The sequence below is a fragment of the Pteropus vampyrus genome, unplaced genomic scaffold (genome assembly GCF_000151845.1).
Source record: "Pteropus vampyrus isolate Shadow unplaced genomic scaffold, Pvam_2.0 Scaffold736, whole genome shotgun sequence".
NCBI classification, from domain to species: Eukaryota; Metazoa; Chordata; class Mammalia; order Chiroptera; family Pteropodidae; genus Pteropus; species Pteropus vampyrus.
The window spans coordinates 257837-282181 of NW_011889517.1; the positions used below are offsets into that span (position 1 = coordinate 257837).

At 48.8% G+C, this 24345-nt stretch overlaps 3 protein-coding genes across 10 annotated transcripts; 1 reads left to right on the plus strand and 2 right to left on the minus strand.

Annotated features, from left to right (window-relative positions):
- Nucleotides 1-6647: 6647 nt before the first annotated feature.
- CBLN3 (cerebellin 3 precursor) lies at nt 6648-10777 on the minus strand. Of its 2 annotated transcripts, XM_011385545.2 has the most exons (3): nt 9841-10755; nt 9411-9530; nt 6648-9061 (listed from the first exon to the last, which is right to left on the minus strand). In XM_011385545.2, exons 1-3 carry the CDS (start codon nt 10138-10140, stop codon nt 8864-8866), a joined length of 618 nt encoding a protein of 205 aa, XP_011383847.1. In that variant the 5' UTR covers nt 10141-10755; the 3' UTR covers nt 6648-8863. The 2 variants fall into 2 exon arrangements, with proteins under 2 accessions (XP_011383847.1, XP_011383848.1); XM_011385546.2 differs by lacking the exon at nt 9411-9530 and having other exon boundaries at nt 9841-10777.
- A 185-nt stretch (nt 10778-10962) lies between these two features.
- KHNYN (KH and NYN domain containing) lies at nt 10963-19951 on the plus strand. Of its 7 annotated transcripts, XR_002778264.1 has the most exons (10): nt 11010-11184; nt 11823-12043; nt 13460-14571; nt 14723-14853; nt 14940-15036; nt 17588-17695; nt 17902-18003; nt 18545-19161; nt 19451-19531; nt 19790-19951. XR_002778264.1 is itself a non-coding variant. In XM_011385549.2 (8 exons), the coding sequence occupies exons 2-8, from the start codon at nt 11843-11845 to the stop codon at nt 18795-18797; spliced, it is 2004 nt and encodes a 667-aa protein (XP_011383851.1). In that variant the 5' UTR covers nt 10963-11049; nt 11823-11842; the 3' UTR covers nt 18798-19951. The 7 variants fall into 7 exon arrangements, 3 of the variants coding, with proteins under 3 accessions (XP_011383851.1, XP_011383850.1, XP_011383854.1); XR_897385.2 differs by having other exon boundaries at nt 18545-19531; XR_002778263.1 differs by having other exon boundaries at nt 19451-19951.
- A 1324-nt stretch (nt 19952-21275) lies between these two features.
- SDR39U1 (short chain dehydrogenase/reductase family 39U member 1) lies at nt 21276-24345 on the minus strand. Its single transcript, XM_011385547.2, is given in 7 exon segments — nt 21276-21879; nt 21882-22028; nt 22309-22452; nt 23200-23324; nt 23664-23746; nt 23832-23938; nt 24245-24345. Coding segments are annotated over 7 exon segments (882 nt in total). The 5' UTR covers nt 24261-24345; the 3' UTR covers nt 21276-21619.

Sequence of the window (24345 nt, forward strand, 5' to 3'; positions counted from 1 at the left end):
ATGGTCATCTGCAAGTGGGAAGTGGGATCTCGGCAGACATTTGATTTACTGGCAACTCGAGCTTAAATATTCAGCCTCCAGAACTGTGAGAAATAAATTTCTGTTATCTTAGTCCTCCAGTCTGGAGTCTTTGTTATAGCAGCCTGAACTAAGAAGATCACATGCTAGCTAACATTTCTCTCCTTTCTGTCTCTGGAACTCTTGCTGTTACTGCCCCTCAGGCTCAGAGACCTTCCTAACCCTGACCAACTTTCTTGACTCAGGCCTTTGCTTCTTGCTGCCTTTCTCACCTGCCCAAACTTTTGTTCAGCACTGGCAGGGGTATGGAGTGGAAGGAAGGACCTGTCTTTCCTGAGAACTCCCTAGCTCTTATGTACACTGCCATTCCATATGATAGAACACCTACTGCAGGGGTCCCCAGCTCCTGGGCCGCAGACCAGTACCAGTCCATGGCCTGCTAGGAACTGGGCCGCACAGTGGGAGGTGAGCAGCAGGCGAGCAAGAGAAGCTTCTTCTGTATTTGCAGCTGCTCCCCAGCGCTAGCATCACCGCCTCAGCTCCACCGCAGATGATCAGGCATTAGACTCTCATAGGAGCACCAGTTTCTGGTGCCAAAAAAGTTGGGGACCACTGACTGTGCCAGGCCCTGAGTAAGTGTAGGGTAGATAGCAGACATCTTGAGTGACATGGGTCTCCACCCCTTTGGAACCGACAGTTAGGTGAGGGAGATAATTCAAGAAACAAATACAGTTCAGGGCGGTAAGGGAAAGAGCATGGCATAGGATCCCATGGCATAGGGGCTTGGGGTCTCAGTTCACAACTCAGAGAGGTCTTGGTCTTCCCCGACTCCTTTTACCAAAGATAATTCACATGCTGTTGGTACAGGTCAGCTGAGTGAAAGGTTCAGAACTCCTAGGTGGAAGATTGGTCGGAAAGGTGTGGCTCAGCAAAATCTCTTTATTTTTAGTCAAGACAACTTGAAGCAATAATCGGATTTTACCCACACTGGCCTCTGAGCCCTCTGATGATAAGATTTCTCTTCTTCACTGTTGAAGAATTTATAAGGTCTGAGCAGAGATGGGAGATTCCTCCTATTTTTGAAGAAGCAAATAAAAAAGGTTTGTTCACAGCTAAGCACCATGGGCACCAGAGAATATGAGTCACCACTTCTCTTGTTTATACGCATCACCACTTCCCCTTATTCTTGACAGGTGGGTTTCCTCAAGTTTCTAACGGAGAAATTACCAAGTCACCAGTATGCAGATAGTCCCATGACATAAGCAAACTATAAAGATAAAGAACATCCCGCGCTATATTCCATTCCCATGTTAAAGAACATCCCGCACTATATTCCATTCCCATAAGCTATCTGGTGACATTAGGACCCCATGAGCCTTGCTGTACCATGTTTTCCTAGCAAACATTCACTAAGTCCTGTGTTCATGGATACAAGTGAACATGCCTGAAAGAAAGAAGCATTGTAACAGTCACAATAAGACAAAACAAAAATCCTATCTGCTTTTTAAAGACTGTCCAAGAATCTTTGGGACGTGCACAACTTTTAACTTGTTTACCAATTCATACGATAACAGTAACGTACATATATTGAGTACTTGCTTTGTGCCAGGTACTGTTCCATTTTACAAGAGCTTTAGGCAGTGAAGTTCACTTAGATGAATCATTTTGGAAACCCCAGTGCAGGGAATGGACTAAGGGAGGTAAAACTGGAGGCCAAGGAGCCAGTTAGAAAGCTTTTGTAGAACTCTGAGAGATTGGTAGTTTGAGTCAGGGTAGATGGAAAACAATGGATGGAACCAAAGATAATTCACAAGCTGTTGGTATAGGTGATGTGAGAAATTGGACATGGGGATTATGGGAGAGGGACGAGTTGAGGATAAGAGCTTGTGTTTAGTTGGGGCAACAGGGAAGTTCCATCTGCAGACAGGAAGTTCCCTGCAACAGGGAAGTTCTCTGCACACAGAGAACAGGGAGGGAGACTAGATCTAAGGAGGAAAGACTATAATTTTCGCAAGTTGACTTTAATGTGGGACATCCAACGTGTGAGTCTGAGATTTAGGAGGGAGATTCTGGATAGAGAAAAAAATGCGGAAGTTGTCAGCACATGGATGGTAATTTGTGATTTTGAGAGTGTGCCAGACAGTAGGCATCCTAGGGCAGAACCCTGAGGAAAACCAATATTTAAGAGATGGGCAGAGGTGGAGGAGCCTGAAAAAGAAACTGGGTCCTGGGCAGAGAGGTGGAGGGAAAGCCCAGAGAGTACATAGTCAGGAACTGGCGAGTCAGAGTGTGCTTTTAGAAGAAGGGTGTAGCCAACAGGGTCAAATGTTAGGGGGAGCCTGGGTAACAGAAGGGTCAAATGTTAGGGGGAGCCTGGGTAACAGAAGGACTAGGGAGTGTCCGTTGACTTCAGTGACATGGAAGTTATGAGTGACCAGCTGAGCTCAATTTAGGTGGAGCTATAGTTGACTTAAGGCTATAGTTGACTTAAGAGGTGAGCAATTGCCAAGCATAGGTATTTGGCTCTAAAGAGGAGAACGATGTCAATTAGCTGTGGGGACATATGAGCTGAGGATAATTATATATCTACAACCATTTCCACCGCAGTTTTTCCTCTTTTAGGTTTAAGAGACTAGAGTCTAACTAACTGCTGAAGGGAAGGAGTAAGTAGAGGGGGAGAAGCTGAACACACGGGAGAGAGGAGAAGGAAAGAAAAGGGGATGTTTGGAAGAGATGTGATCCGTGTCTGGAGGATGAAGATAGCTGCCTTGACAAGGGAAGGGACACGTCTTCTACTGAGCCAGATAGGAAGAAGCGAAGAGGAGGAGGACGGTGAGTTTCTAGAAGTGGTGGTGGGAAGGCTTCCTGCTTGGCGTTTCTGCTTTTTCAGTGAAGTAGAAGGTAAGCCGCTGACAGTGGGGGCAGAGTTGGTGGGGTAAAAAGTTTAAGGAGAGAACTGAAGTCTTCAGTTAGATTCTGGGGAGGGTAAGGAAAGAAGCTGGTGAAGGAAGCTGCAGAAGAATGCTGGGAGGATTGAGGACTGGAGTGGCTGGAGACCGTGGATTTAGATCCATAGCAAATCTTTCGGCAGTGAGACTTTTCTCTGTAGTAATCGGCTGCCGGGGCGTGGGTGTAGGGAAGGCAGGACAGTCTGAAGCGCTTTTTGTACCTGGAGAGGAACCCTAAGCACCATTTGTGCTCGTTTAATCTATTCACTTCATAAACCTATTTAAGCAAAAATTGTCTAAACCTTTAAACAAGATTTATATAACCGACAAATCAAAGTCTATTCATTTTACAAATCGAATTATTTAAACATTGATTGCAAACTTAAATCTTTCTCCATATTTTAATAGAATCACCAGCATAATATGTCAACTTGTCTAAAAGCATCAAACATTTCGGTAAACCACACATAGCTTACAAGGGTTATAAAATTTATCACATCGACACTTAAACTCATTTTAAAAATTGGTTCGTAGATCTGAGAGATGGACATTATCTCAGTTTAAATTTGGTTTATCCAAAAGAACATTATTTCAGTGCAGAGCAACTTTTTGATGATCAACTAATGAATTCTTGGTTGAGACTTGGGAACTATTTTACCTTTTAAGATGATTAAAACCTGAGCCAATGTTTATCTTGTACATCACGGACCTTCTGAAGCCCACACCTTTTCCGCACATTTCACTGCCGAAGTGTATTGTAACTGGACGCCTCTTCTTTCAGTGATGTCCGCATCTTTAGATTTAATGACTATAATACACGGATGTCCCAAAGATGCCTGTGTCCAAATCCCTGGAACCTCTGAATATGTTCTATTTTATGGCAAAAGAGACTTTTTAACATGTAGTTAAGGTTATGGGCCTTAAAATAGAGATTATCCTGGATTATCTGAGCGGGCCCAATCTAATCACATGAGCTCTTAAAATTGGAGAACTTTCTCCTCTGAAGTCAGACACATGTGGCAAAGGGCAGGTCAGAGAGATCAAAGGTGAGAAAGGCTTGGCCTGATGTTGTTGGCTCAAAGACGGAAGGAGCCAGGGACCTCAGTCTCACAACCATGTCCAGGAGGAAAAATTACCCTTTACCTTAAGGTTCATTTGGCTGGACTGATCATCAAATTAACATGAGGTGGATTAGCAGGAGAAAAACAAATTAAAGTTTAATGACACGTATACCTCCTGTATACATGGGAGAGATGCAGGAACACTGAGTAACTCGCCAAAATGGCAAAAAGCCACCACCTTAAATATCGCCTTCAGCTAAAGACCAAGATGGTGGTGGAGAGTCAGCTGTGGGAGGTTACCAGCAGAAGCACAGTAAACAAGGGTAAGGTTTCAGTCCAGGGCCTTCTTCATTGATAGTGAAGGTAGGGTTGGTACAGTGAGGGAAACACCCTTACAAAAGATTTCCCTTACAAACCTTTACAGAGGGTGACTTCTACTTGGTTTTCAGAGCTTCTCCCAGGTCTGTTATATTTTAACAGACTACAATAATACCCCGAAGAGGCATATTTTGGGTGGCAAACTCCACTCCCTTTCAACCGTAAGGAAATGCATTCTGAATGAGGAAGAGAGTCCTGCCTACACCTTGCTTTTGACCTTATGAAACTCCAGGCAGAGAATCCAGCCAGGCCCTGCTGGACTTCTGACCTATAGAACCCGAGATGGTAAATAGGTGTTGTGTTAAGCTACTTGATTTCGTGGCAATTTGTTACGCGGTAATAGAAAACTAATATAGTAATTTTACTACCATTATTTACAATCTTATCTAGCTCATTTGCATTAAAAAAACTTCTAGTTGTTTTTCCCAATATCGAATCTCTGCTTCCTTATTATAAAACTGACTTTGAGGTGGGCCTGGCTGTCTGAAATAGACTATTTCCTAACCTCTCTCTCTGGCCTAATTTGGCCAGGTGTGACTAAATTCCAGACAAGGAGATGCAATCAGAAATATTAGGGGCACCTTATAGAAAGCTTCTTTGAAGGAAAGGGGTGCCCTTTCTTCCTCACTTCTTTTGTGGGGGCTGTAAGACTGTAGTAATGGCTGGAGCTCAAGGAGCCATTTTGTCAGGAGGTAATATGCTAAAGATGATAGAATAGTAAAAAGGGAAACTGGGCTGTGATGATCCCAAAACTGCTGCAATATTGTGATTTACAAGAAATACGTATTTGGTCATTCAGATGACCAAAATATATTTGTCATATATATTAGGTCTTCTTCCACAATTCTTGGCTCACAGCTCCTGAAACCCTTGGAATTTCTAAGTATTGAGAGTAAAAAATGTGTCTTTTGTTATTTAATGAAGTGACATTTGGAAAGCACCTAAGGATGGGGGCTGGTTGCCAAGGGAGCCAGCCATGTGACTAGAGGGTTGGAACTTTCAGGCCCACCCTCCAACCACCCTCACCTCTGGGGAGGGGAGAGGAATCAAAGGTTGAATCAACTGCCTATGGCCAATCTCCCCTATGTAATGAAGCCTTTATAAAAATTCAAAAGGATAGGATTCAGAGAGCTTCAGGGTTAGTGAACACGTGGAGGTCCTGGGAGAGTGGCTCCTGAAGAGGGCATGGAAGCTCCGAGCCTTTTCCCCATGCCTTGCCCTATGCATCTCTTTCATCTGGCTGTTCCTGAATTATATATCCTTTCGTAATAAATCGGTGATCTAGTAAGTAACATGTTCCTCTGTATTTTGTGAGACTCTCTAGCAAATTAATCGAACCCAAGGAAGGGGTAGCTGGTGACAAGAGAAAAAAATGGAGATGTTCTATATTAAAACTACAGCGGCTGGAGAAAGAACAGTTTACCTGTTAGTAGCTGTGGACCAGTTCTGACAAAAGACTGCTCACATTCCTGTATCTCTGTTGGAATTTAGGATTAATTTCCAGGCGGCTATTTTTGATTATCCAAGAAATGACAGCCAGGCATCGTTGAACCCCGGGAGCCTCCACTTCTTATTTGTACATGAGCTTTACAGACTCTGTTGCACCCATCCCAGAACCAGCCCTGCTTCATTTTCTCCTGTCTGTTTTGTCTATAGCTAATGTGAATTCCTTCAGAATGACTTACAGCTTTCTCCTCCCTACCTGACGTATAAAAACACTTGCAAAACTGCTGGGCGTTACACATGTTATCTTTTCTACATGTTATCTTTTCTACATGCTACTAGTGGTTTAGACTGGTCTTTTTTTTCTAGCAGTGGCCTAACAAACCCTTTCTTTTGAAAAGACTTTCAGCCGCGGAAGTTAAATTTTTTTGTTTAACACTGGAACCCAGCCAGTCGATCAGAAGCACAACTTGGACCTGAGACTGGTGTCTAATTTGAGTTGCCAAGGAGGGGGTTGTAGGAACCTCCAACCTATAGGCGGTTGTCAGAAGTACAGTTAACAGCCTGGGCTTTTGGCTAGGACCTGCAGTTGGGGGAGGAGTATGTAGGACTTATCCCTTAACCTGTGGAAATCTGATGCAATATCCACCAGGTAGATAGTGTCAGAATTATGTTTAATTGAGTTGCATTCTTAGGGTATCCTGCTGGTATCCAAGAATTCCTTGGTGTTGTGTGGGAAGCAAATCCACCCCCCGCCCCGCCCCCAACATTGAAATTGAGTCCAGGAACCCAAAAGAACTGCCATCCATCTCTGGACTCTTTATTTATAGATTCTTTTATGTGAGACAGAAATAACCTATCTTGTTAAAGCCAATTAATTTAGGTTTTACTAGTCCTATAATCTCATTATAATTAGCAGAGTAATATAAAGGCTCCCTTTCCCAAGGGACGAAGGATCAAGTTTGAGCAGTGAGCAGTTATCTTTTGGACATTTGACTAATTCATCATCTTGTAACACACTATTGGATTTTCTTTCTTCTTAGTTGTAATATATGACCAGATGGTGCTGATCAGTCTTTCATTCTTGGCACAGTTCCAATCTTTTCTGGAATTATTCACAGCTCTCTATAGCCACCCCTCCTTACATATACAGATAAAGAAAAGTAAATGTACCTTATGAATAGTTAAAACACCTACTATACGTATACTTTTCTACTTATCAAAATTAACTAAAAATATCCTGTTATTTTCATTCTTCTTCACTCAGTATATTAACTACTTTTTTGCACACTTCATAATGACGTTTTTCTTTTGGAATATTAACAGTCGTAAATTAAAAAATATTCACCTTGTTCCAATTAACTATATTATTTTCCTTTTGATTATCAAATTGTCATAGAAAGTCAGGTGGCAGCCTTTTAAAATTGGTTCCTTTGCTTTTTCGACTCTACCTTAAACATTTTAAAAATTGTCCTTGCTTTTTGTCATCAACAACATTTGTTCCAAACCTAGAATTTTTTAAGATATGGAGCTATTCTCCATAGAACCTGAGTCCTTTTAAAGGTGAATAACATTTGAGGCACAGATCCAGGTGCTAAGGATGCATATCAGATTTTTTCTAATGTTGTTTTTATGATACTTTAGTGACAAAGTTTGGAAAAGTTATTTCTTTTGAAAACCACAAATTCACATTGGTATTTCCTATTTAACTCAAGCATTACTAAATCTTTTTATTTGACTCTAACATACAGTTTTACATTTATTTTCTCTACGACATACCTGCTCATATCCTGTAACCCCTGATCCAAATTGTAGTGGCATCTTCTATCTTTAGCAATCCTATAGTGTCTCCTTAACCATCATTCTCTAGTTACTTTATTGATAGAGTTATCCATGCTGGGCCAAAGGGACAGCGAGGTAAGAGAGTTTATAATGCTGGCAGGAGAGTGGGTAAAAGGATGAATCATGGAATCCCAGGTAATAGGAAGTTTAAGAAGGAGGATAAGAGCACAGATCAGGAAAAAGAAGAGAGGTTGTAGGATAGTCTGGAACAGGTACAGTCAAGGTAAGAGAGCTGGGAGGAAGGAGGTGGTGGTCAGGGTGCGGAGTGATTGAAGTTCAGACTACAAAGGTGGAGCAGTTTTAGGAGGTGGCTGTGGCCACTGATGTGTTCCATGCCTGGAAATCTACACTTGCCCACAGGTGACCTTCTACTCTCACCTAGGAGTTCCTCAGCTGCCCAAGGAACCAGCATATACCTGCTCTCAGTCAGAGCAAACATACACATCTCATGTCCTGGGTGGGGAGATGAGGGCCAGAGTCCATTTGTGGCCTAGCACAGAAGAACACCTAGGTTCACTGATTGCTGGCTGCCCCAATGTACATGAAAAATGTGTACCTTATTCAAGCTAGGCACATATCCCCTTCCTGACCTACTAGCCGTAGGCTCTGGGCTGCTCTGTGGCCCTCTCCACACTTCTACTGGTGGCTGAGCCTCCCGCCCTAGCCCATATGGTGCTGGCTCAGTTCCTGACTGTGCTGGCAGAGATCTGTGATGCTGGCACTCCTCACAGGAAGGAGCCTGCAGGGTATGCCTAGCTGGTCCATCTGGGCCCCTGTGGGGGCCTGTTAGGTTTACCTATGCCACCTGTCCCCAAGTAGCACTAAGCGAGAGGCTGGGGGTTGCGGAAGAGAGAGGAGCAAAGTCTATACAATAGCTTCAGTCTCGCTACTTGCCAAACCTTCCCCTGATCCGAGGGCTGCAGACACAAAGAGATGCAGTAGGAGGCTGTGAGGGCATTTTTTTGGTGGGTGGGCGTGGGGTGGGTAAGAGCAGCCAGGTCCCAAGACACCACAGCTCTACTCATCACCTTGGGTGTTTGACACAGGGTCCCATGCAAGGAGGTGGAATACAGGCAGCCAGAGGGAGCCTCTCTCCTGCCCCACAGATGCTGCTTCTGGGACAGGAGAGGGCAGAAGGCAGAGGACAGGGGCTAGATTCCTGTCTTTGAGCCTTTAGAGTGGAAAGATGAGGAAGCCAGAGAAACTTGAATATTTCCAGCCGCCCAGCAGGTTCCCCCGACGCAGGCGCAGGGACACCCGGTCCCCAGGGTCCAGGGGCAGTAGTACAGAACTGGTGGCTGCCTCCCGAGTCACATCAGGGTCGTTGGCAAAGGCTGAGATGACAGGCCATGTGTTCAGCATAAGGCTCACCTGGGGAGGGAGCCCAGTTAGTGTACTGCTCCAACCCTCGTTCTAGGACCCCACTTTTCTGAGGGCAGCCCCTCTTTTCCCCAGCTCAAGAGGGACACTCTGGAACTTGGGAACCTGAGGCTTGGTGCATTCTCCCGGGAGGGCTGATGGGTGGCCAGCGTTGGACTCTGCAGGTCCTCCACACTCTCTGCTAGGTACGTGCTTTCCTCTCTTGCTCCTGGTCCCTCAGGACACATAGGTCAATGGAGGGTCTGCCCAGGGGTCAGCTGGGCTTCACTTATTCCTCCTCCTCCCGAGCCAGGGCAGGGACAGGGAGAGGGACAGGGAGAGGGCCCCGTGCTCAGGTCACCTGGACAGTTTGGCGGTTATACACCTTCACCACGTGGAACCGGAAGCTGTAGACACCCCGGACAGGGGCTACGAAGGAGCCTGAAGCCCGATCAAAGCCACCGCCCTCATTCACCAAGACCTGGGGGAAGCAGACCCTGCTGAGTGGGCTGGGGACACCTGGGACTCAGGAAAACCACTGGGTTGGGGGATGGGGCAGTGAGTAAGGAAAAGAAGGGGTGGCAAGTAGCTGCCAACGGGAGAAATGCACGGATTCAAAAGAAGGTGAGAAAGGACAAGGAGGGGTATGGGCAGGAGTGAAGGTAAGGGAGATAGGCAGTAGGGTCAGGCAGTAGGGTCGAGGGGCAAATGGCCACAGCCGGGGGCTGTTTCCTTAACAGCAGGGTGGGCTTGGACAGTTGACTCCAGGTCCTTGCAGGATAGGGGGTTACCTGGTCAAAGTAGATGGCCCCATTGGTGCCGTTGCCGATCTCCCCTGCTGGCTCATGGTGGTGGCTTCGGACCGCAGCAAAGGCTACTCTTCCGGGAGGTGCTTCTCCCAGAGCTGCTCCCCCGGGCCCCCCTGCAGCAGCTCTGCTGGGCTCACAAACCACCAGGCACTCGCCCTCCAGAAGGACGGGCTCTGCTGCCTCCTGGGCCCATCCGATCCCCAGGACCAGAAGCATCAGGGCCAAGGACAGCCTGGGGTTGGGTGTGAGACCTTGTAGCCAGTGTTGTTTTGCTCTTAGCATGGCTGAGTGGCTCTGTGACCCCCGAGTCTTCCTGTCTTCCGGCCCTCTTCTGCTCCTTTCAGTTTCCACTCTCCTTCAGACTCTCAACACCCCTTGCCCTGCTCTTCAGCCCTCTTTCTGTGTCTCACTGTCACCTGGTCTCAGCATCTCCCTCTCCATACCTCTCTGTGCCCCACAACTCTGTCCTGCCTTTTACTCCTGCTGGCACTGCAGTTCCCTCCTCCTTGGCAGGGCACAAAATGACAGCAGTTGGGCTCTGGGAGGGAGAGGAGGGATGAAGCAGCCAGACAGGAGGGCTACAGCTAGAACCCTAGTGAAGCCTCTCTGGAGAGCACTGAAGGCTGGAACTGGGACCACAGAGATCGTGTGCAAGAGACAGCTCCTACAGTGCCTTCCTCCTCTTCTTCTCTCCTCTCTTCAAAATCCCTCACAGGCCCACAGCACTCTCAGTGGCATTTTTTCCATTCTTTAAAAGAAGTTCCTTAGTCTTTTTCCCACAATTGTTTTGGTGGAAAGCGCTTGGGCCAACAGTGTCACTGTATTGTGACCCTGGGTCAGTCTGTTTCCCTCCTTGGACTTCCATAACTTCACCCGAAGGGACTGGATTAGTCTCTTTAAGCCTCTCTTCACCTCCAACTCTCAAATGAGTGGTTCGTCTTTGCTGAGAACTGTGGAGAACAGGAGAACCCAGTGGAACCCAGAAAGAACGTAGGGAGACCGAGAACTGCGGGCGAGTGGGCGGGGCCGAGGCCGGGAGCTGGGAGGAGTCCGGCGGGGCTGGGGCGGAGGCGGGGGCGCGCCGGGGCCCAGTGCTGGCCCAGTCCCGGGAGGGGCCCGGCTGACTCCGCCTCTGGCCAGGAAGTGACTCAAAAAACAGTTCGCGATGTGGAGAAGAGAGGTCCCCGTTGGGTGAGAAATCCGGGAAGGCCCGCCCAGATTCGAGCCCCTCGCCTTTCTCCCCTGGGTTGGGGGCGCGGGCGAAGCTGGGGCTGGCGGACACCTAGAGGCGTCGGCAAGAGAGGCCGCAGCGGGCGGCCGAGGCGGGTAGGCGCGCCCAGGCCGCGGGAACCGGAGGCTGCAGTGCAGAGAGAGGCCGGGGGCGACTGCCGTAGGCGGCTGTGGGCGGGACTCGGTCCAGCCCCTGGGCCCTGGGTGGGGCGCGTGGCGCAGCGGAGGGGATGGCAGCGGACCGCGGAGGGGAGGGGAGGGGCGGGGGAGGGGTGTGAGTGGCTGGAACCTTGGAAATGGCAGACGAGGGACCCCAGAGCACAGCCCAGTTCAACCCTTGGTGAAGATCCATCTTTAAGAGGCCGTTCTGGACCTGGTGATTGCCGAGTCCCCTGAGAAGAGGGACTCTTTCGTCACCCGTCCACTCCTTCTGGCTCCAGACCGAACTGGAGCACCCCCCTCCCTTTCCTGCTCAGGGCTGTGGTCATCCTTTTCCAAAGGCCAGATGCCCATCCCAGAGAGAGTCTTGTTTATTCATGACTTCCTCTCTGGAGAGAAGGCCCGTGCCCCTTTAATCTGACATTCTCTTCTTACCCCCCAAATGGCCCGAGATCTCCTGCGTTGTTTATAAGACCCGTAATTAAGTGCGACCTGTCGATGGCTGTTGTAGGCCTGGAGACCAAGATTTGGGTTGAGGGAACGGCGAGGCTCTGAGCTGCCTTTCCTGCTTACAGGACTGGGTGGCCAAGCAGCCATGCCTACCTGGGGGACTAGCTCCTCGTCCCCTGACCGCTTTGCCGTGTCTGCGGAGGCCGAGGACAAGGTGCGGGAGCAGCAGCCCCATGTGGAGCGCATCTTCCGCGTGGGGATGAGCGTCCTCCCGAAGGACTGTCCTGAGAACCCTCACATCTGGCTGCAGCTGGAGGGCCCCAAGGAGAACGCCAGCAGAGCCAAGGTGAACGCCCCTCCCTGACCCTTCCGGAAGCAATGATTCCCCCATCCAGAGTCAGGGGAGAGGAGGGGTCGGGGGAGGATCTCCACTACTTGATTGTCTCATTGGCAACCTCATTGATCCTGAGCTTTGAGAAACTCAACTTTGTATTTGTCTGGAGTCTTGGTTTCATTTCTGCTGTGATGACCCAGCTTCTCTGCCAGGGCTTGCAGACAAATGATTCAGTTCAAATCAGTTTGTGCTCTTTGGGAGAGCAGAGAAAATCCGGTTGGGCAAGGAGGCCCCATCAAGGAATTCACTGTAGGGTGGGAGGCCAGGCCTGGGTTCCTGTACAGCTCCACTGCCTGCCAGCCCTGTGATCTCAGTCTCAGTTTCCTTATCTATAAAATGTGAATAATAGTATCTACCTTACCGTGAATGAGATAAAGCATGTAGAGCATGAGTTCAGTAAAAGTTAGCATTGGTGATCATGATGGAAATATACAACACATATAAACACAAAAATTTAAAGAGGCAGCCTTGTAACCAATTAATGCTAATTGTATCTTTTTTCAAGATCAAATTAATAACTTTATTTTTTTAGTGTTTTCAATTTATTTAATTTAAAAATGGCAAGCAGCTAATTTAGTTTCTGGCTGTATATTATCATATGTTGTTCTTTTAAAAAGTTTTTATTAAAATTATTGGGGTGACATTAGTTAATAAGATTATATCAGTTTCAAGTGTACAGTTCAGTAATACATCATCCGTATATTGCACTGTGTTCACCACCCAAAGTCAAGTCTCTTTCTGTCAATCTCTGTCAACAAGTATTTGACCCCCTTTACCCTCTTCTACCTCCTCCCTTGCCCCTTCCCTTTGTTGTCTGTCTATGAGTTTTTTGGTTTTTCATTTATTGCTTTATGTTTTATATCCCACATGAGTGAAATCATATGCTTCTTGACTTTTTCTGTCTGACTTGTTTTGCTTAGCATGATATTTTCCATATCCATCTTTTTGGATATTTCATCTTTTCTTATGACTGAGTAGTATTCCATTGTATATATGTACCACATCTTTATCCAATCTTCCATTGAAGGACACTCAGGTTGTTTCCATGTCTTGGACACTGTGAATAACCCCTGGGTACTGGCAGAGGGACAGCGGCCTAGGTGGTGCCATCCCTCCTGTGCCTGAGCCCTCCTATAATTGTATCTTAAAGTGAATCAAGTTCTAAACAGGCTGTCAGCTGGAAAGGGAAATGAGTGAGATTCTTGATCCCATTTTAACCCCCAACTTTGTCAGGATCTGTGGGGGCTCCTTTGCTCTGCCCAGGCATCCTGGAGCTCACGGGAGAGCAATGAGCCTGAAGGGCCACTGGGCCACTTAGGATTCCAGCAGTCTCCTTTTTTCCTACCCCCTCTCCCTTTCCACCCTCAGGAGTACCTGAAGGGTCTCTGCAGCCCGGAGCTGCAGGATGAAATCCACTATCCACCCAAACTGCACTGCATCTTCCTGGGGGCCCAGGGCTTCTTCCTTGATTGCCTGGCCTGGAGCACATCAGCCCATCTGGTGCCTGGGGCACCTGGCTCGCTGATGGTCAGTGGCCTGACCGAAGCCTTCGTCATGGCTCAGAGCCGAGTGGAGGAGCTGGTGGAGCGGCTGAGCTGGGACTTTCGGCTAGGGCCGTCGCCTGGAGCCTCTCAGTGTGCCGGAGTACTGAGAGACTTCTGTGCCCTGCTGCAGCCCTGGGAGGATGCCCACAGAGAGGCCCTGCTACAGCTGCCTCTGGCCGTCCAGGAGGAACTGCTGAGCCTGGTGCAGGAGGCATCCAGGGGGCAGGGTCCCCAAGCGCTTTCCTCCTGGGACAGGGGGAGCCCAGGCCTGCTGGGTGCTCAGCACCAGGGAGTCAGAGCTCCCCTGAGTGAAGGCAGGGAGTCACTGGACACTGGACCTATGGGGTGGCGAGAGTCAAGGGGAGAGAAACATGCTATGGAGAAGGAGGGAGGGAAGCAGGGTGGTCCCAGGGAGATGGATTTGGGGTGGGAAGAGCTTCCTGGGGAAGAGGCCTGGGAGAGAGAGGTGGCCTTTAAGTCACAATTAGGGGGAGGAGAGGCAGGGCAGGTAGGGCTTCTGAAGGGAAAGACCCTGGGGAAGGAAGGGGTGCCTCAGGAAAGAGGACGGTTCTATGTCCAGAATGAGCCTCCTGGTGCCCAGGGCCCCTGTCAGAGGGCAGGTCAGCCCCGGGGAGCCTCTCTCCTCCAGCGGCTCCACAATGGGGAGGCCTCACCTCCCAGAGTGCCTAGCCCCCCACCTGCACCTGAGCCCCCATGGCACTGTGGAGACCGAGGAGACAGGGGAGATAAGCAGCAGGCTGTGGCTCGAGGTCGAGGGTCTCCATGGAAAAGAGGCACCCGGGGGGGCAATTTGGTGACTGGCACACAGCGTTTCCAGGAGGCCCTACAGGACCCTTTCACCCTGTGCCTTGCAAATGTACCTGGCCAGCCAGACCTCCGCCATATTGTCATTGATGGCAGCAACGTGGCCATGGTGTGAGTACCCGGTGGGGCTGAGGGTCCTGGGGAGGGGAATGAGATGGGCAGTTTTGTTCACCTTGGGGACATATGCCGAGGGGCAAGCACTCCAGACAGGCTGCCAGGCCCTACTCTGGGGCCCCAGAGTGCCGACCCCTTCTCACTGCAGGCATGGCCTCCAGCACTACTTCTCCAGCCGGGGCATTGCCATTGCTGTGCAGTACTTCTGGGACCGTGGCCACCGGGACATAACCGTCTTTGTGCCTCAGTGGCGCTTCAGTAAGGATGCCAAGGTCAGAGGTGAGTTGTGCCTGGTTTTCTGTGTCCTGGCGTAGGCCCTGCCTACACCTTGAGGATAACCACGCTGTGCTCCTCTTTTTCTCTAGAGGGTCACTTCCTGCAAAAGCTCTACTCTCTCAGTCTGCTCTCCCTCACTCCCTCCCGAGTCATGGATGGCAAGAGGATCTCTTCTTATGATGACAGGTACTTGTTTCTCTCCTGGACCCAGGCTCGATATTCAAGGAGCCCAGTGGGAGATCAAGGGAGAGACAGAAGCTCCTGACCTTTTACACTGTCTCTAAGCCTGGGTAGTGGACAAAGGGCCAGTTATTCCTCCGTGTGCCCATATGACTAGGTGGGTAAGTCTGCCCCACAGGTGAGATGAGATGGATGTTAGACAACTGTGTTTGCCCATTCATCATTCATATTTCATTCATTAAACTAAATGATGCTTTGTATTTATATAGTGCCTTGCTGCCTAGAAAATATGGGTTAATGGAAAGATGGGATAGCTGATGAGATGAATAACCGGATGACAAATGCCTTCTTACAACCTAAATTTCCAAACGTGTAGAGGAATTCCCTCAATATTTTGGAAAAACCAGAGTAAATGTTCAAAGTAACAAGCCAAATGAAGAAACAAAATCCATGCATAATGACATAAAAAAACTCATAAATAAAACATAATCTAAGAGATCACTGGACTTAGAATTCGAAGATCTGAGTCCCAAGTTACACTACTCATCGACTTTGACTATGGGCCAGTCTCTTAGTGAGTTAACCTCTTGTCTCAGGGTCCTCTTCCATTCATTCATGCTCCTCGTGAATATCAAAAGAAGATAAGGTATGTGCTTGCCTCACTCAAGGTACGAGGCAAGAGTACAGTGATATTCCTTAACTGTTCATGGACCCAAGCAAGTGTGGCAGAGGGTCTTATCTCTATGGTACAGAAATGGAGCAGAGGCTAAGAGTAGTTAACTGTCTTGGTGAAGGCTACCAAGTGGCAAAGGAAAAATGAGAAATTAAAGCTTCCAGATGGTTTATATGAAAAACAGGGCATAGTCCCTTTGTGTATGCACACTGTGTGGGAAATGGGCAGATTTTAAAAGCGAATCAAACATTTTTACAACTACTAGTTCTTTATTTTCTAGGACTTTCAGTTTTAAATAAAAAACTAGTTTCTAAACCATAGTGATTATATATTTTGTCTTCTCAAATACTTAACTTTTGCTCCTTAATAAGTAAATGGTATTCTGCAAAAAGATAGTTCACTTTCTTCCTGTGCTATTGTTTTATGTCTAGATTTCACAGATTATCCAAGATATGGAACCTTCTTTCCACACCAGCATTGACACAGAATTGAAAGTGAAGATTGAGTCAGTTGTAATGAATTTTAAAGGCACGTGTCTGTACAGTTCTATAGGTCTTGGTAGGCAGACAGTACAATAGGAGTTTGGAATTTTGCCTAGTTACAGTGACAAACAAGTGGTGCACAGCATAGGCCTACTGCATGCATACTGCTGAACAACATATGATGTAACATAATGATAAAGTATACTTAACCTGAAAATACCTTTTGTATGTCATATGATACCATGTACAATTGTATGTCCTTCATTTGTTTCCCAGACAGAAACTCCGAACCAGACATCTCACATACCCAGTCCCGATTACTAGTGCCCTCTTATACCACACTGCCTTTCAAATACTGACTGCCCACTTAGGTGCATGGCCTGAAGGAGGTGGGATTGCTGGGAATTTGACTTTAAGGAGCCAAAAGAAACTATAAATCCAACATTACAGGAACTCAGAGGAAAGGGAGCTTTCCTCTGGCTGGGGTTTTGTGGGAAGGGAGAGATTTGTGAGTTTTGATAGAGAAGGACATAGGATGGGCTGGATCTCTTGGTTTCTAAACCTGTTGAAAAAGACCCCCACATACCTCTTCATGAGTCCTACCACAGTTCTATGGAATCAGTATTACTCAAGTAGGGCCCAGGCATCTCTTTTTTAAAAGTTCCCCTGGTGATTCTGTTGATCAGTGAGGTTTAGGAAATACCTTCCAGATGGAGGGAAGATTTTGAGAAACATGGAAGTCAGAGAACACAGGGCATGTTTGGAGAACAAGGATGTAATCGGTTCATTGATTCTGGCACAAGTTGAGAGTACCAGGAGAGATAAGGCCATAGGAGTGGCTGGAGTTGTGTTCTAGAGGGGCTTAGCTGCCATGCCAGGCCTGGGCATGTGGACTTTATTCGGTAGATAAAGGGCAAGTGTGGAAAGGTTTGGGTAGGGGAAGATCATGTTCTCTTGGGGGAAAGCAGGAGAGACTGAGGGTGGTAAGTGGCAGGGGGTGGGGAATCCTCTTATCAGGAAGCTATGATCATTTGCAATGTCCGAATAGCTAAGAGTGGCAGACTTCGCAGAGGAATAATGTGGTGGATTTGTGACTGTTGGGGTAGGGTGGAAGAAGACAGAGCCATGGCTAGTTCTTACTCTCTCACTAACGAGGCACAAAGTGTTGAGTGGAGGATTGTGGTGAGTGGAGGGGTTGTTTTTCAGGTTCTATGTTGGATTCATCTTTGTTTCCTCTCTAATCCACGGCATCTGTATCCAGTCAGTCCCCTGGTGGCTGGGTCAAGGTGTGCGTGTGGGTGGGAAGATCTCTATCACCAGAAGTGGGTCATGGGAGTCGATAGCACTTTTTGGGGTTGGAGCTGTTGAGAATCCTAGAATGTTGCTGTGGTTTTTGAGACAGGTTCATGGTGAAGCTGGCCGAAGAGACTGATGGGATCATTGTTTCCAACGACCAGTTCCGGGACCTGGCGGAGGAGTCCGAGAAGTGGATGGCAATCATCAGAGAGCGGTGAGAGGGCCTCCCCTGAGAAAAGGGCTCAGACTCAGACCTTTCTCTAAAACCAGTTCTGCTCTGCCACCGGGTGAGGACTCTGTGAAGGGGCTTGACATTGGCTTGAAGGATGGTAGCTGACAGCTTTTGTTGGAGTTGGTCTCAGCTGTCTGGGAGGTGGGCAGGGGCCCCTCTGTGACCATACATTCTCTGTCCCCATTCAGCCTTCTGCCCTTCACCTTTGTGGGAAACCTCTTCATGGTCCCTGATGACCCACTGGGGCGAAATGGCCCCATGCTGGATGAGTTCTTGAAGAAGCCAGTCAGGTAATACCCCAGACTCGTAGGCAGCCCCCCAGCCCTGGCCCCCTCTCTGCAGGGGCCTTGCAAGCCTGTAGACTTGGGGAAAGTGTGACTTCCATCTGGGCCATCTTAATTCTGTACTGGATTAGGTTGCCTTGGCTTGGCCTTTAACTACTTCCCTGGAAATCCAGACGTGGACCCTCCAGGCCAGGAAGGAAGCACCTGCTTCCTGTTTCCCCTAATCAGTGTGTTTGTTGGAATTTTTTGGAACATGGTTGCTTTACTTATAGCCACTTGTATTCAGCACGCCCTCTGCTGGACCATTAAGTGATTAATTTATTAGACTTGATCATTAGTGGCTGGGTTCACCTTCCTGGTTTCAAAGAAACTGTCTCTCTCGCCTTCAGAAGTGGGTTGATACTGCCACTCAGTGGTCAGCTTGGGGAACTTCGGAGCCAGGAATAGGCAGGGCCGTTAACGGCAGGGGAGCGCTGGGAGGCCCACTGAGCTCTAACTTCTCTCCAGGATGCGCACCAGCTCTTCTGTTCTCTCTGCTTCTTCCCAGGGCACAGGCATCTTCTAAGGCTCAGCATCCTTCCAGGGGCTTGGTAGAGCACGGTAACCAGCAGCAGGGGAGAGAAGAGGAGGAAAAAGGCAGTAGTGGCATTCGGAAGACCCGGGAGACGGAGCGGCTCCGGCGCCAGCTGCTGGAGGTGTTTTGGGGTCAGGATCACAAGGTGGACTTCATTCTGCAGCGGGAGCCTTACTGCCGGGACATCAACCAGCTCTCTGAGGCCCTGCTCAGTCTCAACTTTTAAGCCTCACCTGCCTGAGTGGCTGCCACCCTGTCAGCTCCGGCCTCGCTCAGCTCAGCCCCTTCTGTGAGGGTCCCTGTGCTGCTCGGACCCTGACCCAGACCCACTCTGAGTTAGTGCGTTGGGTCAAGGGAGCACTGAGGAAGAGCATTTGAGTGTGAGAAATGTTCCTGCCTGAGGCACTTTGGGACAGGTCCATCAAGTGATCTGATCTCCTCTTGAGTCAGGACCTCAACCAGCTCTCAAGAGGTTCTGCTCGGTTTTAATTTCTCAACCTTGCCTTAGCACAGGGTTTCTGTAGGGAGTGGAGGCTGGACATTGGGACTGCTGGCTTGTCCTCGAAGCTGAGTGGTGGATGGAGGCTAAGGTGAGCAGGAGGGGAATGAAGAACGATGGTAAGAAAGCTGAGCATTTCCTACCTTGGCTGCTGTTCTAAATGGTCAGAGGACAGGAGGCTTTCCAGGCCTGTCTGGGCTCCTGAGAGCCTTGAAGGGAATGCTGGGCCCTGGAAAGGCAAGTGTGATTGGGGTCTGGGTCACAGTGCGGCAGCAGGGAGCTGGTGGGGAAGGCAGAGGGAGACTTGGCTTCTGGTCTCAGCTGTGCCTGTCTTTGACCTTGATTGAGCTGCTTGGCTTTTACTTCTGCCTATAAATCAGATGTAAAAATACCAGTTGGGAAGAGGAATGAGAACATGGAGGAGGGCTCCTTGGAGGAAAGGTACTTGGACCAAGTCTCAGGTGTGTGTCTGGCTACACAGGCTTCTGAACCAAAACCTCACTTTTCAGAGAACCGAGAGTCCTCTGTCCCCAGGGCCTGTGCCCTAGATTTTAACACTGCACCCTCATTATGATGTGCCCTATAATGGCTGCATCCCTTTTGGGCAACCCCCAAATCCACATTTATAAAACAGTAAGGGGACTGTTTGCATTACCAAAATACTCTCAGGGTTCCTCTAAATGGCAGCTCTCCTGTTGCATTCAAGTGTTTGTTTACAGATTCAGTAACGTGTCAGAAAGTCCTTGGTTCAATGCACTTGCTGAGGTGTTACGCATTCACCAAACCGATGAAGCCATGTTCTGCAATGACAATGACAATGTGACCTGACCCCAGCATTTTCTCTACAGAACACGTGTTGCATAAAGCGAGGTCCACTTCTGCTTCGTGTGTGTGTGTGTGTATGGGGATGGGGGCGGGGGGTGGTTTATAGAGATTGTTATCTAGATGAACTGCTTAATTTGGGAAATGAAAACCGAAGAATCAGACCAACTGCTGTTCCATCAGGACATTCTCTCCAACCTGATTTCTACAGGTCATCCTCTATCTGCTTGACGTCCTCCCGTGCCAGGGAACTTACTACCTCCAAGGTAGCCCGTCCCCTCCCTGGACAGTATTAGCACTTTCCTTTACTGTAGCCCCCAATATGCTCTTCTGCCTTTGAGGCTGGTCACTCACTCCCCCAGGAACAATACAGGGCCGGTCAACTGCCTAGAGTCCAAGACCAGATGAAGAAGGCGGACAGCTGCTGCAGTGTTCTATGCTGTCTGGGCCCTGTAGCAAGTTCCTGGACATGATTCTTTTCAGGCTCTGGCTGCTGTTCCCTGAGCAGCACTGGTGTGTCTTGTCTACCTATTGCCACTCTAGTTCATTCGAGCAATTAGTGTGGGAGCTGAGTGATGATGGAGAGAGTCCCTGTGTCCTGGTGTCTTCGCTCTTCCCCGTTGGTGATGTATACCACTAGACCATATCGACTTGGGCTGGGGGCAGGTGTGTTGGAAACAAGATAGTCAGAGAGATGACAATGACTCAAAGTCCCCTTGGAAGAAAGATTGGTTAGTGAGGCCTGATTGAGGGCTGGGGGAACTACTGGTCAATTTGTAGCAGATACCAGGGTAGATAAAAAGGGAGAAGGTCCTAGATGAACACTTGGGACTTTTTTTCCTAATAAGGTTAAATTTGTAGTTTTTGATATGTTCCTTGCCACTTTCACTTTCAGTGATGGTGGGTGTGCAGTGGGCCAGAGATATCTTCTGTCCTTTTATGCTGAGAACCCTGGTTGACTGAAGTGGCCTCAATCAGATGAGAGGCAAGTCCTAAGCTACTTACAGATAGGGATGTTAGCTTTGTCCCTTGAACTGGGGCCAGCATATTGTTGCTTTATTAATTCACTGCCATTTGGTGATAGACTGAATGCTGTCCTAGACTCGGCCCTCATTTCTTCCTCTGCTGGCATCTTAATGGTACCGTGAACAAGTATGCAAGGTGACCACAGAACCCATTGGAAATAGGTCATCACTTCTCTTGTCTGGTCTCTACCTTTATCATAACCTCATGCCCTGAATTTGTTACCAGCTCTTTTGGCAATGGAAGGACCAAGAAGGGAGATGTTGCCCATTATAACTTTCAAAACCCCATATAGAGGAAACAGTCAGCTTAGGGTGACATTCCTTGAAATAAATTCCAGGAGAATCTAGGCCAAAGAGATGAGTTGGAGCTATTGAGATAATTTATTGCCTAATTTAGAGCAATTACTACACAGGAAAAAGGAGAAAGGAGACAGGAACGGGACATGTAGGGAAACTGAACTTGCAAATTCTTTTATAAGGACTTGAATAGGTTAAGGGTCAAACTTGATGAGACGGCAATGTTTAAATGAGACAGTCAGTTAAATAAGGCGGAACAACAGAACGATGAGAAAGGATAGGGAGAGGAATCCCTAAGAACCAGACAGTTTTATGTCTCAAGTGGAGGAGTACCTGAGCCTATTCAGTCTAACTGGGAAGCCTCTGATGAGGGACAGGCCTTGGCCCTGCCATGACCCTCCCCACTTAGGCTATGACTTCCTTCAAGGCAGCCCCCAGCTCTGGGAAGGAATACTGGTAGCCAGCAGCCAATGTCCGTCGTGGGACCACTTTCTGGCCCTCCAGCAGCATGATGGCACGTTCTTGCCCAAAGACAGCTTGCACAATGGTGCTGGGTAGAGGGATGAAGGCTGGGCGGCCCAGGGCTGCACCCAAGGCTTTAGCAAACTCAGCATTTGTAGGGGTGGAGGCTGGAGCCACTCCATTCAGGATCCCCTGCACGTGGCTTCAAGGGCATGGGCCAAGATTCCCACCAGGTCCCGGATGTGAATCCAGGGTAAGAATTGGTGGCCTGAGCCGATGGGGCCCCCCAGGCCCAGGCGGAAGGGCAGCAGCATGTGACCAATGGCACCGCCCCCACGGCCCAGCACAATCCCTAGAGCAGGCAAGAAGGATGGTACTGGGAGGTCCCTCAGTCTCCAAGCAGTCCCACTGTTCTTCCCCATTATCCCTTACTGGCTCTTTCCCCATGCTGGCTTAGCTCTGTAGCAGTTCCGGGGTGTGGTTTTCTTTGGGACATCCCACCCTCCCATCTGCAGGTTGGCCAGAAGTGGTGGCATCCTCTCTCTGTAAGCTCAGCTCCCCTTATCATCCCACTCTCCCAGACGAGAGAAGACATTCCAACCCTGCTTGATACACAGGCCCCTGGTTCTTACCAGAGCGTACCACCACCTGGCGTGTAGAATCTCCAGGAAGCTTGGCTGCAGCTTCCCATTTGGTTACGAGGTTGGCGAAAAAGTCGAAATCCCCTCCTGGGCTGTCCTCGTCATACTCAGCAGTCAGGCTGGGCTGGTAGTAACCTGCAGGTAGAATAACACTCATGTGCCTTGGCTGTCCTTGGTCCTGACTGGTCCTTTGCAGTCAAGGGCCCTCTTGGCTTAACCCTCCTTGGCTCTTGGGATCTCTCTGTGGAAAACAGCTGTGGGTATTTTCCTCTTGAGCCCCATGAGCTGACCTGTTATGGCCTTGGAATAACTCTTTTAGCTGCATGGTTAAGCTGAGAGGTTGATAGAGTATAGTGGTTAAGAATAAAGATGTGGGTGGCAGGTAGAGTGAGTTTTAATATCGGCTCCACCATTTATTAATCATGACTTTAAGCAAGTTATATTAACTCTGTGCAGAATTTTTGCATCTTTAAAATGGGGCTAATACCTACCTCACAGAGTTCTTATGAGGATTAAGTACTGTAATATGTGTAAAACAATCAGTAGCTGGCATATATGCCAAAATTATTTGCAATTATTTGGTCCCAAAAGTGAAATATAAGAATCAGAAATTCCGTTCCTAAAGAATGGTGCTGTGAGAAGCAAGGGACTTGGGACAAGGTGGAATTTCTCCTGGTACTAGGGGAGCAGTGCCAATACCCCTTTTCTCTTAGGGTCCCAGTTTCTCAAAGTACACAAACGTCAGGAGAAACACGTGTGAATCAAGGGCCTAAGAAGAAGACCAGCACTCTGCACATGTATAGCTAGAAAGGCCTGAGGTACACCCTCAGGGTGTACTCCCTTTCCCTGGCTAATGTAAGGGGTTGGTGATTTGGGGCATACCTACGCCTGTGACTAACACCCAGGCCTGGGGGCGGGGTTGTGGGGCCTCCGTGATGGCTCTAGCCAGCATGCGGGTGGTCTCCAAACGGCTGCTGACCACCTCTTTTTGGAAGGTTTCATTCCACCTGCATGAGAAACAGGTGAAATAAGCTATTAAATATATACATACACATATCTCTTCTTCTCTCTTTCCCTGGGGCCTGTCCATATCCATTTCCAGTAAAATGTGTGGCTATCCTGTAGAGGGACAAGGCATATCCTTTTGGGGCATCCTGAGTTATAAGTGAGGAGGAACCATCAACTGAGAGGGGTAGAAGGGAGGGTGGGCGTTGAGGAGCTGGCGGGATGAGTAATCCGGGAAATGGGTTTAGTTTTCGATCTGTCAGCTCCATTCTTCTTATCTCAGAGCCATTTCCTCTCCTGCCTCTGCTCTGAAGGATATTAGTTTTAGGGCCCAGACTGACCTTCGGAGAGGGTTGAGGATATTCTCTCCCGCCAGGTTGACGACGGCATCGCAGCGGGGCAGCCCCAACGTAGCGAGCTCATCCTGTCAGAGAAAGTACACAGTGCCCGCCTGGCCTTACGTGGTCAAACCAGGCCTTCCCCCACCAGCTTCCTGAGGGCGGCCATACCCACGTGATCCGACTTGGTCCGGGCTTTCTGGAGACCAACGTCACTTCGTGGCCTCTGGCTTTCAGGAACTGGGTTAGGGCTGTCCCAATGAAGCCCGTTCCGCCACCTGACAGGAAAATACCACGTGTTCATTTTCCCTGGGGGCGCCTTCAGTCCCCTCTTTGTGGCGCCCCTCTTCTGAAGCTATCTCATCTGACCTCAAAACTTCTCTTTCTTGCCCTCTCCGGGTGATGCACAAGAGACACAGGTCACATAGTTTAGGGAGATTCGGCTTCTCGGGTTAGGAGTCCAAAGCCAGGTTGCCTGTGCACAAGACAGTGCCCCCATCCCTCGCGGGCCACCCAGTCCTCAGGCTCTGGCTCAATATTTCTTTCAACCCGCACCCCCACCCATTCTCCCCTTGGGCCCTCACCCACAAGCACCCGCATGGCAATCAGGACCTAATGCGCCTGCGCGAGATTTAGAGGTCCACCCCCTCCCGCCCAAGCAACTACAACCGTTCAGGCCTGCGCC

What these genes read in the sequence shown, in the direction of transcription:
- CBLN3 (XM_011385545.2), bottom strand. Translation starts at nt 10,140, where the DNA reads ATGCTAAGAGCAAAACAACACTGGCTACAAGGTCTCACACCCAACCCC. An exon ending in GGGCCATCTACTTTGACCAG is followed by an intron (nt 9,531 to 9,840) that starts GTAACCCCCTAT and finishes TGCTTCCCCCAG; the next exon opens with GTCTTGGTGAATGAGGGCGG. An exon ending in ATAACCGCCAAACTGTCCAG is followed by an intron (nt 9,062 to 9,410) that starts GTGACCTGAGCA and finishes CTCCCTCCCCAG; the next exon opens with GTGAGCCTTATGCTGAACAC.
- KHNYN (XM_011385549.2), top strand. Translation starts at nt 11,843, where the DNA reads ATGCCTACCTGGGGGACTAGCTCCTCGTCCCCTGACCGCTTTGCCGTG. An exon ending in GGCAGCAACGTGGCCATGGT is followed by an intron (nt 14,572 to 14,722) that starts GTGAGTACCCGG and finishes TTCTCACTGCAG; the next exon opens with GCATGGCCTCCAGCACTACT. An exon ending in TAAGGATGCCAAGGTCAGAG is followed by an intron (nt 14,854 to 14,939) that starts GTGAGTTGTGCC and finishes CTTTTTCTCTAG; the next exon opens with AGGGTCACTTCCTGCAAAAG.